General features: G+C 39.1%; 1 protein-coding gene and 1 pseudogene across 1 annotated transcript; one reads left to right on the forward strand and one right to left on the reverse strand.

Annotated features, from left to right (window-relative positions):
• Positions 1 to 1,389: 1,389 nt before the first annotated feature.
• PPP2CA (protein phosphatase 2 catalytic subunit alpha) lies at positions 1,390 to 11,224 on the forward strand (the record flags this gene model as incomplete). Its single annotated transcript, XM_014583594.2, is given in 6 exon segments — positions 1,390 to 1,599; positions 5,512 to 5,685; positions 6,803 to 6,892; positions 7,809 to 7,970; positions 10,022 to 10,140; positions 10,900 to 11,224. Coding segments are annotated over 6 exon segments (828 nt in total), but the record flags the coding sequence as incomplete, so codon positions are not given.
• Positions 6,936 to 7,801, reverse strand: LOC114005732 (protein transport protein Sec61 subunit gamma-like; annotated as a pseudogene).
• Positions 11,225 to 14,262: the final 3,038 nt, after the last annotated feature.

Consider the following 14,262-nt stretch of genomic DNA (forward strand, 5'->3'; position numbering starts at 1 on the left):
TGGCCTCTTCCATTTTCCTTTCTTCTTCTTTATTTTTTTCCAAGAGAGGTTTTTACTATAGGGCAGCATGCGCTCACCAGAGAGACAGAAAGTGAGAAATCACCCCCCGTGAGGGGTGGCCATGCTGCAGCGCCTTCTCTTTCATTCTCCTCTCAGGATTTTGGGCACAGGCACGTGAGCACTCAGTGTGAGTTTTAAGCCTCTAGGTCTGGGACTCGAACAGTGGTTACTACGTGGGAATCCAGGAATGTAACCACTATGCCATCTGCTGGTCCCATATTTTCCTTTCTATCTTTTCTTTTCTTCCCTCCCATTCATCTATCTTTCTCTTACATTAGAGAGACAGAGATATCCTGAAAAGTGTCCTCATGCTGGATCCACCCACAGCCTGCTGTCCTGGATCACAAGCATGTATATGCATGCCCAGTGTGCTCAGAGAGGCCCAAGGACATGAACCCAGGACCCTTTTCCACATGGCATCTGCTGCCTTACCATTGTATCACTGCCTGCCCCACCCCCACCCCAGATAATTTTCTAAAAGCAAGTATATTGAACAGCCCAGTTCTAAAATAAATGTTTGTAATTTGATATAGAGAACATAAGAAGTATACATTTTTAAAATGAAGACAAAATTGTAATGTCTTCCAAAGATTTAAAAAAATAATTAAGACAAATTAAGCAGGTCTATGAAACCTCTTAGAGCCTGGAATCCCTGGAGTGCGGCATTAGAGTTAGAAGTCTCGCACTAAGGATGTATGTACTTGAATGTCTTACTCCATTTGCATTGATCTTGTATGACAGCTGGTAGTGACCTCTTTAGTATTTAATTAGACGACAGTTTGATGGGGTTTAAAAACTCCTGATACTGGGACCAGCAGTTAGCGTAATGGCTTTGTCGCTGGAATCCCATGTAGTCAACTGCGGTTCGCATCCTGGACCCGATGGCTTACAACTCACGCAGGGCACGTGGGCGTGCATGCTCAAGATCCCAAGAGGAGAATGGAGGAGAAGGGATTGCGGTGTGGCCATTCCCCTGGGGGCTGATTTCTCGCTTTCTGCCTCTCTGTCTGTCTGGGGAGCGCATGCGCTCTATAGAGAAAACCTCTTAAAAACAACAACAACAACAAAAAAACCCTCCTGATACTGATGATAGGAATGTGGCTGTGATTCTTGATACACATTGTTTTTTGGTATTAGAGGTGAAATAGTCATTGGGTGGAATCTAGCCATAACTTTTACTTTATTGGAATCATAAATGCCAGCAATTTTATCTTACTGAGTCTACCCCTTAAGCAGACTCAGTGTCAGTAAACATTAAGTATAAGTAAACATTTTTGTTAATACCGTTTAATGCCAAATGTATTGTTTTGTCTTTTTCTCCCTCTTTAGGCTAAAGAAATCCTGACAAAAGAATCCAATGTGCAAGAGGTTCGATGTCCAGTCACCGTGTGTGGAGATGTGCATGGGCAATTTCATGATCTCATGGAACTGTTTAGAATTGGTAGCAAGTCACCAGATACAAATTACTTGTTTATGGGAGATTATGTTGACAGAGGATATTATTCAGTCGAAACAGTTACACTGCTTGTAGCTCTTAAGGTAATTTCGATTTTACCTGTTAGAGTATGTTGAACTGTGTAAGCCAATCGTGTTGAATGTTCTTTTTTCCCATTGATAGGGTATCTTCTCTACCTAAATGTTAAATTTTAGAACAATTTTCTGCATTTAGGAGTGTAAATATTCAGGTTTTGGATTTAAAAGTCATCGATACTTGGGACCAGCAGATGGCGTAATGGTTAAATCGCTGGACTCCCACATAGTCAACTGCAGTTCGAGTCCCTGCGGCTTAAAACTCACTCTGGGTGCACGTGTGTGTGCATGCCAAGATGCCAGGAGGAGAATGGAGAAGAGATTGCAGCGGGCCCATCCCCCCCAGGGGAGTGATTTCTTGCCTTTTCTCCATCTTTCTCTGTCTCTCTGGTGAGCGCATGCACCCTATAGCAGGAATCTTTCTTTTAAAAAAACAGTTTGTATTCTGAGTAAGGGAACAGTGCGGGATAAAAACAAAAGAAAGAGAGTGCCTCAAATTATTTGAAAAATGTTGGCAAACTGGTCAGATACTGTAGAGCTTTTAGTTCATTAGATTGTGGCATGGAGAGAGAATATGATTACATTTCTAGATATTTTTGAAGTTTTATAATAGTACAGACATCAAATATTAGATTGTTTATACCCTCTGACAGAATTTTATTAAGAAATCCAAGATGAGAAAGTGTGTCATTTATGCAAAGACATAAATTGCAGCATTATTTTTAACATCAGGAAAAAAAAACTGATCCAAGTATCCAACATTGAGTTAATTTCTAAATTATGATTTAACTCAGTAATAGTTCAGAGCCATTAAATATAATCTAGAACACTGCAAATGATAATTGAAGAATTATAAAATTATATGGATGTCAGTTCTAGCTTTGCAAAATGTGCAAGTGAAGATCTGAAGGAAAACACAAATTAGTAAATAATTTTTAAGGAGATGGTCTTCTGCCTTTTACTCAAAAGAAAGCAATTATTAGTAATTAGTAGCTTTACCTTTTTTGGGGATGAGGGAAGGTTTTTTGTCCCCCCACCCAATTAGACAACTGACTCACTTATTTTTTTTTTTGAGAGATTTTCACTGTAGGGCGCGTGCGCTCGCCAGACAGAGAGAGACATAGAGACAGAAAGCGAGAAATCACCCCCCACGGGGGATGGTCACGCCGCAATCCCTTCTCCTCCATTCTCCTCTTGGGATCTTGGGCACGCACGCACACGCGCCCGGCGTGAGTTTTAAGCCACCGGGTCCGGGACACGAACCGCAGTCGACTATGTGGGAGTCCAGCGACATAGCCATTACGCTAACTGCTGGTTCCCGACAACTGACTCACTTTTGTTAGAGAATATTTGTAATGAAGAAATGGCTGTCACAAACTTTGCTAATGTTAGACGGGCATTGAGATGCGGTTTCAGCAAGAGCTGTATTTTAGGTAATAACCTGAATTGCGTAAAGTACTACAAAACATTTTTGGAGGTTATTGTGGTTTGTATCTGTAAAATAAAGGATAAAGTGGTTTAGATGGTAGAAGGTTTCTGCAGTGACTAAACTGTGAAAACAGCTTACAAACTAGCCCATGCTTTTGTAAAAAGCCCAGGACGAATCCCAGTGCCTAGAAGAAAGAATGTGCTTTAAGAATTCACTCATGAGGGTGTAGTGAGCTGCATCGTGACTCCTCCTCCCAACCAGATTCATATGTGGAAGTCCTATCCCCCAGTACCTCAGAATGCGACTTGTATTTGGAGCCTGTACCTTTGTAGAGGTAGTTTGGGTGCCATGAGGTCACGTGGGTGGGCCCTAATTCAATATGAGTTGGTATACTTACGAGAGATTCAGTAGGGAGGAAGTGAGGCACATGGAGAAGATGGCCATGTATAAATGAAGGACAGAGTTATAGATTTATATACCTATACATCCTATGAAGAAACCAATTTTTTTTGAGAGAGAGAGAGGTTTTTGCTATAGGGTGTGTGCACTCGCCAGAAAGAGAGAGAGGTACAGAGAGACAGAAAACGAGAACTCCCCCCCCACCCCATGGTGGGGAGGATGGCCACGCCACAATCCCCTTCTCCATTCTCCTCTTGGGATCTTGGGCACTCATGCATTCGCTCCCTTCCCTAGTTTAAGCCACCAGGTCCAGTATTCGAACCCCGGTCGACTACATGGGAGTCCAGCGACATAGCCATTACACTAATTGCTGGTCCCCCAACTAATTTTGATACCCGAATCTTGGACTTCTGCCTCCAGAACTGTGAGAAGATAAATTTCTGTGTTTAATTTCACCCTGTGGTACTGTTGTGATACCTTTACCCAGTGAATACTCAGGGAAATGATGGCCCTTTTGGTCAGTGATGCTGGAATAAATGGATAATAGACCTAAATGTGAGGGTTAAGGCTATAAAACTTCTAGAATTAAAATAGGGGAAAGCCTTTGTGATCTTGGGCTAGGCAAAGATTTCTTGGACATGATAATAACAAACCCTAATCTATTAAAAAATTAATAGTTGGACTTCATCAAAATAAAGATTTTTTTCCTGGTCCTTCAAAATAGATCACTAAGAAAAATGCATTTGTGGGATCAGCAGATGGTATAGTGGTTATGTCACTGGGCTTCCATGTGGCTGACCACAGTTTCAATCCTGGACCCAGTGGCTTGAAAATCACGGCAGGTGTATATATATATATGCATGCCCAACATCCCAGGAGGAGAAGGGATTGCAGTGGGGCCCCCCCCCCCCCGGGGGGGGGGGGAGGTGATTTCTCAGTTTCCCTCTTACTGTGTCTGCCTATCTTTGTCTAGAGAGTGCATGTACCCTAAGGCAAAAACCTCTAAAGAAACAAATTGCATTTGTATAAAATATCTTTTAAAAAAAGCATAACTCAGCAACAAGACAGATAATTTTAAAATGAGCAAAGTGTTTGGATATTTTATTCAAGAAGATATTCGAATGCTTAGAACTGTAAAGTTGTTCAGTACTCTTAGTCATCAGTGGAATACAAGTTAAGGACTTACTTCATAGCCATTAAGAATGGCTGTAACAAATGGGGTTGATAATCACCATGTTTTGGTGAGTACTGTGGAGATCTTAGAATCCTCATGCATTTCTGGTGGAAATATAAAATTGTCTAGCCACTTTGAAAAACAGGTGCACAGTTTCTTAAAAAATTAGACTCCCACAGCATTAATATTCCTAGGAATCTGCCTAAGAGAAATGAAGAATACATCCATATAAAAGCTGCCATGCAAAGATTATAGTAACATTCATAATCCCCCTGCCCCTCCCCCCAAAAAGCTGGAAACAGGGATCAGTTCATCCTAGTGGTGATTAAAGAAACAAAATGCAGTTTAGCCGTATGATGAAATAATTATATAGAGCTATGGAAAGGAACATGATCCATACTACAACATAGACGAGCCTTGGAAATATTCTTAGTAATGTTTGGCACAAAAGGACAAAAAAGATTTGCATTTTATATTCTATCTATATGATGAATTTCTACAAAAGACTATCTTAAAATAATCAGTATTTGCCAGAAACTGGGAGGAGTGGGAAAGGACTGCAGACAGGCATGTAGGATTTTCTTGGGTAGTAAAACGTTTCTAAAACTGGATTGATAAATGTTCTATAAGTTTACTAAACTGATTAAACAGTAAAGAAATTTTATGTGTGTGGTTTTATTGATATATCCCATAATTATGGCTGGTGTAAAGTAAGTGGCAGAGGGTTGATTTTAGTTGAGACCGGGTTGGCAAACACCCCATTTAAAACTGTTTGTAGACCTGTGGTTTCAGTTTGATATGATGTGGAGATGTGTGATGTTTTACAACAAAATGAGAAATCTGGATTTCCTTACAGACGATTTCCTGAATTGCCATTTGATTTTTGAAAGAGCTGTTTATGTTTGCCATTTTGTTTTAGGTTCGTTACCGTGAACGCATTACCATTCTTCGAGGGAATCATGAGAGCAGACAGATCACACAAGTTTATGGTTTCTATGATGAATGTTTAAGAAAATATGGAAATGCAAATGTTTGGAAATATTTTACAGATCTTTTTGACTATCTTCCTCTCACTGCCTTGGTGGATGGGCAGGTATGTGGGTCTTAAAATTCATGTAGCTGATTATTTTTAAGATTCTGCTTTCTTTTCCTTCTTGCCTTTTCTTTCTTTCTTTCTTCCTTTTAGCAGGATCTTGCTGCGTTGCCCACACCAGCCTTAAGCTCACACTCTTCTTGCTTCGGCTCCTCAAGTCATTGGGATTTCAGACATAGGTCGATATGCCAGGCGTTTAGGTTTGACCAGGAAACGAATCCAGGCATCCATGTGGTCCCAGCCTATGGAGGACAGCGTCTTAGCAGCAGATACTATTGTGGCTGTGTCTAGAATCTGCTGCTGTTTTTAAAACTTTTAATATAATTGTTTTGTAGTAAACTATTTTTGTTTTGTTTTGTTTTGACTTTTTATTTTTTCCTTTAGAGAGACACACACAGGTGTACCTTGCAGGGTCTTCATATTGCACCCCATCTCCAGTCTCAACCAGTCCAGAACATGGGCATACATGTTCCAGCCACTTACTTAGGGGGAAGTCCTGAGACTCAAACCCAGAACCTTTCCACGTTTGTCTGGTTTCATTATCATGGAACCATCTCCTGCCCTAGAGCCCCAGAATCTGCTTTATTAATTTTTAGGTGCCAGTGATTTTTTTCTCCCATCTTCCTACCACTTTTTAATGTCTTGGGGAGGGGGGGTAAGAGATCAAGAGCATTCATTCAGGCTTTAAAGTATCTTCTTTGTATCTGGCACTGAGCTATAAGTGGATCACAGGGATGAAAGGCTACAACTCATTCATCCAATCAGGCTATATCTGGACAAACCTGAGAGATGTTACCAGCTATTTCACTGGTCCAGTTAAGGTGTAGACAAAACGTGTGAGAAAATTGTGAGAATCAGAAGGTACTCTTTTGGTGGAGTGCCCAGGGTTAAAATGGAGAAGTAGTTTCTTGAAGGAGCTGATTGAGCTAGATTCCAGGTGCAGCAGGAAGAAAAAGAGTGCAGGGGACTGGGGCAGAGATGAACCCTGCAGAGTCAAGTGTTGTTCAGTACAGCACAGAAACACAGTGGGGCCAAGGAATGGGGCCGCCTGTGGTTTAATCCAGAATATTTAAAGTTTCTTTAAGATGTGGGTAATGTTTTAAACCACTTTTTGCAGATCTTCTGTCTACATGGTGGCCTCTCACCATCCATAGATACACTGGATCACATCAGAGCACTTGATCGCCTTCAAGAAGTTCCTCATGAGGTATGACTTTTATTTGACAATCTCCTCCCAAATTCATTTTAGAGAAAGGAGAAATTTATCACACTTAGTTCATTTTATGTATTCTTTCCCTTTTGAAATTATTTTAACTTAGGAATAGAAAACATCTTGGAGGGAAAAGAATAAAATATATAGGCCAATTTTTACTCTGTGGGTTTCTCAAATCAAGATGAAAACCACTCTTCAGAAAAGTATTTGACCACCAATAATAATATTAATAGGGGTATGGATCAATTGCACAAAGAAACCAGTGAATCCCATCATAGCAAATCCTATTGCTATTGCCATGGCAGTCTTAAAATTCTTTTCTGTCAGGTTTGATGCATCTTTTAACCAGCCAAATTGCGTCCTTTACAAATTGCCAACTTTGCTCAACAAACTGCATTCCCTGATCCATGATTGCCTGACCTGATGCCAGGTACACGTGGCACAGGACCAGGTTGACTCATTATATGTATTCTCACATGTAATTCTGAAAAACAACCTCGTGAAGTATGAATACTCTCCTCAACCCCATTCTTCTGAAAATGCTCACATCGAGAAGCCTGTCACGATCACAGCAGCTGTACAATTGGACTTACTTGGATCTAGATTGTCGTCTGCAGAATTTTTGCCTTAACCCTGGCTTGTACTCCTAAGATTGGTACTTGCATATCATAGGTAGGTTAGTTAGCACTTGTTGCTCGATGGACCCATTGAGGTCAGCTATGTGTCATAAAGACTTCTAGAAGATGTATCATATTTCACATTGAGATTTGACTTTAACTGTAAAATCTGTTACCATTTTCAGTGAATGTCACTTAAAAGTATGATTTAGCAGGATGCTGCTTCTGATGACTCAAATTATGAGTTAGCCATTTTTATAAAAGGCACTTTATCACTTGAACTTGATTTCTAGGGTCCAATGTGTGACTTGCTGTGGTCAGATCCAGATGATCGTGGTGGTTGGGGTATATCTCCTCGAGGAGCTGGTTACACCTTTGGGCAAGATATTTCCGAGACATTTAATCATGCCAATGGTCTCACGTTGGTGTCTAGAGCTCACCAGCTGGTGATGGAGGTATGTTCTACTCTTTGGGGCTGATTTGCTTTTTAGTAGGCATAAAGAAAGAAGATATTAGGGAGTTTTAAATTAATGACATTAGTGAGAAATTGCATGGATTTTTTTTTTTTTTTCTGATGAGTTTCCCATTAAAACCTGAGGCTTCAGACCAGCAGATGGCATTATGTCACCAGACTCTCATGTAGCTGACCACTGTTCAAGTCCCAGACTTGAAGGCTTAAAACCCAAGCCGGGCATGTGTGCATGTGTGCCCAAGATCGGGAGAGAAGAATAGAAGAGAAGGGATTGTGGCGTGGCCATCCTCCTGGGGGTGATTTTTTTGCTTTCTGTCTCTCTGTTGCTCTCTGTTTCTCTGGTGAGCACCCATGCCCTATAGGGAAAATCTCTCTCTAAATTAAAAAAATAAAAACCCTGAGGCTTTGTGGTAGATGCATAGTAGAAATAAAATCAAACTTTTAATCATAATGATATACATAGCTGACATGTTTTCAGAGACTTTTTTTTTTTTTTTTTCTTTTTCAATTTTTGCTACAGGGTACCTATGCTCACCAGAGAGAAAAAGTGAGAAAACACCCCTTGGCGGGGTGGCCACACTGCAGTCCCTTTGCCTTCCATCTCTTCTTGCGATTTTGGGCATGCACACACATGTGCCTAGTGTAGTTTTCATGCCATCAGGTCTGGGATTTGAACCGTCTAGGTGGCCATGTGGGATCTAGTACCTTAACCCCCATGCCACCTGCTCACCTGAGAATTCTTTTTTTTTTTTTTTTAAGAATTACTTTAATTTTATTTATTATTTTTCAGTTTGGAGAGAGAGAGAAAGTGAGAAATCAAACCACCAGGTCTGGGACTTGAACCACAATTGGCTATGTAGGAGTCCAGTACTTTAACCACTATGCCAAGCCCCCACCCGAGAAATTTTTTTTTTTAAGAATTTTTTTAAATTTAATTTTATTCATTCATTCATTTATTTAAATTTGACCAGACCAGACACACACACACACACACACACACACACACACACACACAGACTGAGAGAAGGAAAATGAGAAAGCAAGCCACCAGGTTTGGGACTCGAACCATGGTCAGCCAGCCATGTGCGAAGGTCCAGTGCCTTAGCCACCATGCCACCTGCTGGTCCTTGCCTGAGAATTCTTAATAACTGAAAAGTGCTTGGGATTTCAGGGTGGGTCAAGAGTAAGATTCAGGGAGTTGTATGGGATGTAATGTTTTATGATACCAGTTTTGTTTATATACTAAATTTATATGTAAATATAAAGTCTCTTGTGAGATGAACTGGGAAGATAAGTACCAAAATGTTCAAACTGTCCTTTGGAAAGTAGGATTACAAGTGATTTGAAAGAAGAAATGAAAGGGGAAATAGGTAAGGTTCCTAGCAAAAAATATTGATTAGAATGCTTATAAAATTGACCTGTTTAGGTTAGTATTGATACAATTCTGATTGTTAACAATAAAATCTAATTTTGCTAAAGATGGGGGAATAAATTTGTGAATGGTACTAAACACCAAAAAAATAATTAAAGTAGCTCTTGTATTCAGATGGAGTGGAGGGAATGAGGCTGGACATCTAGAGGCCTTTCTCATTTATACCTGAGCAGTGACCAGTTTAGAGACTTTCACCTGTGACTGAGGAGAAAAATAAGGTCTCCATGGATACATTTGCACTTATGGGAAGTATCCATACAAATACTCATTGTTAAGTCATGTGTAAGGACGGTGCAATCAGAGAGGCTGATGAGACATTTCTAGAAGGCTAGCTATATGAGAAGCCATTTATTCTTTGGTGACTGCTGCTACTTCTAAGGGTTTTTTCTTTCTTTACTAAACTGCTTTTATAATTTTGGGAAAAATACACATGTATTTTATAGGTTGTGTAGTATGCATAAAATTATTAAGAAACAAATTAGCATTTCTTAAGCCTTTGTGGTGGGGGAGTAGAGATCTTTTTTCTGTCTTGAGTAGGGTCACATTTAGTTGTGTAAGTAAAGGAGTAATGCAGATTTTTACCTCCCTTTATTTCCTTGTAGGGATATAACTGGTGCCATGACCGGAATGTAGTAACAATTTTCAGTGCTCCAAACTATTGTTATCGTTGTGGTAACCAAGCCGCAATCATGGAACTTGATGATACTCTAAAATACTCTTTGTAAGTATTTACACCTCGGCGTTTGGTTGTCGTTACTGAATATGTAGTTATCTTTGAAATGCTCCTATGATATACTGAAACACACTAACAGAAACTTGTCATATATAGACTCTAGTGTGAATTGATAAGTCTTTAATTTTTAAAAATCTTGTTTTTATTATGGAGTTAATAAAGTATATCCTGAGGATAGATTACAAATAGAGTACATTAGGCCCTTTAAAATTTACCTTTTTTTTCCTCTCAATTGCCAGATGACATGTGCTGCCCTCCAGAGAGGGAGCAGGAGTGGGGAGGGCACCTCCCTGTGGGTCATGATCACACTGCAGTTCCTCCTGCATTTCTCCATCCTTTTGGGATTTGGGGAATGTACACACACATGCCTAGTGTGTGATTCGAATCTCTAGGGCTTGGATTCAAACTGCAGTCAGCCATGTAGGACCTGGCTCCCTTAAGCAAGCTATGGGACTGACCCTACAATGTACTTCTTTAGTGTGACCCTTTCACGTCCTTTAAAAATAACCCTACTATGTATAAGAGAGCCTACATAGCCTCTTCCACTGAAATTACCTTGGGTGGAGTGCAGTTAAACCCTTATCATTAAATGCATGATTTGTCTACAATTACAGTTCTGTTTCATTAAGCCAAAGTGAAATTGGACAGGAAGAAAATGTGCTACGTTTGAAAAACAGTGTTCTTGATTTTGATTGTTAGTGCATGGACGTCTCAGAACGTAGACAACGAACCTGTTTTGTCTTTCAGCTTGCAGTTTGACCCAGCACCTCGTAGAGGAGAACCACACGTTACTCGTCGTACCCCAGACTACTTCCTGTAATGAAATTTTAAACTTGTACAGTATTGCCATGAACCATATATTGACCTAATGGACATGGGAAGAGCAACAGTAACTCCAAAGTGTCAGAAAATAGTTAACATTCAAAAAACTTGTTTTCACACGGACCAAAAGATGTGCCATATAAAAATACAAAGCCTCTTGTCATCAACAGCTGTGACCACTTTAGAATGAACCAGTTCATTGCATGCTGAAGCGACATTGTTGGTCAAGAAACCAGTTTCTGGCATAGTGCTATTTGTAGTTACTTTTGCTTTCTCTTGAGAGACTGCAGATAATAAGATGTAAACATTAACACTTCGTGGATACAATTTAACTTCCATTTAGCTATAGCTTTACTCAGCATGACTGTAGATAAGGATAGCAGCAAACAATCATTGGAGCTTAATGAACATTTTTAAAAAATAAGTACCAAGGCCTCCCCTCTACTTGTGAGTTTTGAAATCGTTTTGTTTATTTTCAGGGATACCGTTTAATTTAATTGTATGATTTGTCTGCACTCAGTTTATTCCCTTCTCAAATTTCAGTCCCATGTTGTTCTTTGTTATTGTCAGAACCTGGTGAGTTGTTTTGAACAGAACTGTTTTCCCCCCTCCTGTAAGACGATGTTACTGCACAAGAGCACTGCAGTGTTTTTCATAATAAACTTGTGAACTAAGAAAAAAAAATCAGAGAAAATATATTCCACAGATGTTTTAATTTTTTATATTTATTTCATTTTCTTTATACATTCAATCACACTGAGAAAGTCAGATTTTAATTGTATCAATGGGAAAGACTGGTGCTGTTTATTTTAAAAGATTAATCAATTGATAAATTTTAGAATTTGTAGAATTCTAGGTAAACGAAAATAAAAATCAAGGCCACTACATAATCTCTCTGGTAACTTCTTGACATTCTTTAGATTAAATTCAGGATTTCTTTGTATTCCACATAGTACAATTTGTCAGATTGCTTGTGTGCTCTTCATGAGTTTCTTCTGCATATTAACTTGTCTGTAAGAAAGGAAATATGTACTCCTTCAGTAAGACCTGATTGTGAAACCATGTAACTTGAGATATAAGTTTTGGGGGTTTTGTTCTAATAAAATGGCATGTTTTCAGGTAGAGCTTAATGAACTAAATGATGTGTCTACTTCTATCAGCCAGTGCAGTTTCTGGTTATAAATATTAAGTTACTGTGTATAACGTGGATGCAGAAATGATGGGCAGATTGGTAAGTTAACAAATATTTGTACAGTACTTGTCAAGTTGTGTGATTTTAGAGTTAAATTTGTTTCAGATAAGAAAGCTTGTAAAGCATTAGCCTGTGTTAAGTTCTTTAAGTGATCCTAGTGAGGCCACATAGAAAACTACTGTTAGATTATGGCTTAGTGTTAAGTACATTAACCCAAAGACAACAGTGGCACTTGAAAAGGCAGTGCTCAACATTTAATGAATTTTTCGCCTTTTTTATGTTTTGAATAGGATTTAGGTGATAAAGCAGTCCTTCTGTAGCAACTAATATTTTATATATCTTGAACCACTAAAATTCAGAACACTTAATCATTACTTGTGTGAGTGTAGTAATACATTTTCTTGCTATGTACTGTATCGAATTTGGAAGCAACGGGAAAGGAGATCATTTCACTTTTCTGAGATGTTTGAAGAAAATACACGATTTTGAGGGGTGCACGTATGTGTGATATGAGTAAATTTTGTTGAATTGTCCGCGTTTCCATTGTTTTCTGATCTCATTGTTAGCATTTTTGGTGGCTGGTGGATTTAATTGTCCAAAGCAAAAGTCTTTCATTTTTCCATATGTTCCCATTTCGTTCTTTTCCGAGTTTACGAGAAGTACATTCTCTCTTCCGTGCTATATTTTTCTTTGCCCCTTTATGCCCTTTCTGAGTGAACAGATGGCTTATCCATGTGTAGTATCCAAGTGAAGACACGAAGTAACTCTTTCAAGTCCCATGTTATTAGAATTGACTAATAGTATGCATATTTTGTAATTGACACATGGTGCTGGCATTTGTACCAGTAGGTACAAATTCTCTAAATCTTGCAGTTAGCAGAACGGGGCTTGTGGCAAGAATGTCTTGGTTTTAGAGCCAGCCAACCAGTGGTGTGGTGTTTAAGGTGGCTGGATCCCACATGACCAATTGTGTGATTTGAGTCCTAGACCCTGCCGCTTGAAAAATACTCTGGTGCTTGTGCATGTGTACTCAAAATCCCCAAAAGAGAAATGGAGAAGGGATTTTGGTGTGACTGTCCCACATGGAGAGAGGATGCTTTCTCACTTTTCCTTTCTCTGGGAGCATACATCTCCCTCTAACAAGAACAAAAACAAAATGAAACTAAAAGTGACTTGGTTTAGAATGAGCTCTGGGGTTTAAAATAATTGTCTAATTGTAGAGAATAACTGGACATTGACCATCTAATTTATAACATGTGCCCTACCTGCTGGTGAAATTGGTAAGGAAAATGTGTTGGTAAGTATAGTAATTTCTTTTAAAATAAATAATTATTGTTGGATAGGAATTAATAAATTGGATGGTAATCATTTCTCGAATTAGGATTTTCATAATTTTCTTTTTTTAAGTGTTTCATTTTAAGAAGAAAGGCTTGTCGAGAGAGCGTTCTGAGTACTCTGCTGAGGTCTTGCTTTGGAACTTACTGTATAAGGGTGGCACGAATTTGTAGAGTGATGTGCTTGTTCATTTAGGGCGAATATCCTAAACAAGCATACCTACTATTTTACTCCTTGGTTGTATATTAAACTTTTTTTTGGTTTAGTATAGGTATATGAGGTTTTTTGTTATTATTTTTAATTTTTCTTATTTCTTTTCAGACAGACACACGTACATGCACACACACACACACACACACACACACACACTCGCTCTGATCAGAGACTTTACACTGCGATCAACCCCTAGCCTTAACTAGCCAAGGTTATGGTCATATACTAGTGTGCTTTCTGTGTGGATTAGGAAAACCTCAGGATACGGACCTGGAACTTTCCTGTATGGCTTCCATATGACAAAGGATTGTTTTATTACCCTGCTACTGTGGTTGGCCAGTAGGTGTGTTTTAAATCGAAGTATAGCATGTCTTTATTAGATCCTCCCTTCCCCCCGAAAGACTTCATAGGAAAAGGATAGTTACTTCTGTGGTTCTTAATCTTGATGCTTAGAGGTTCTGGTTTAAATTATTTGGTGAGGGCCCAGGCTTAGATATTTTTTAAGTTCCCCAAGTGATTCTAATTTACATCTAGGGTTAAGAACCCAT

This window comes from Tupaia chinensis, unplaced genomic scaffold (assembly GCF_000334495.1).
Source record: "Tupaia chinensis unplaced genomic scaffold, TupChi_1.0 Scaffold144346_1, whole genome shotgun sequence".
In the NCBI taxonomy this organism is placed as follows: Eukaryota; Metazoa; Chordata; class Mammalia; order Scandentia; family Tupaiidae; genus Tupaia; species Tupaia belangeri.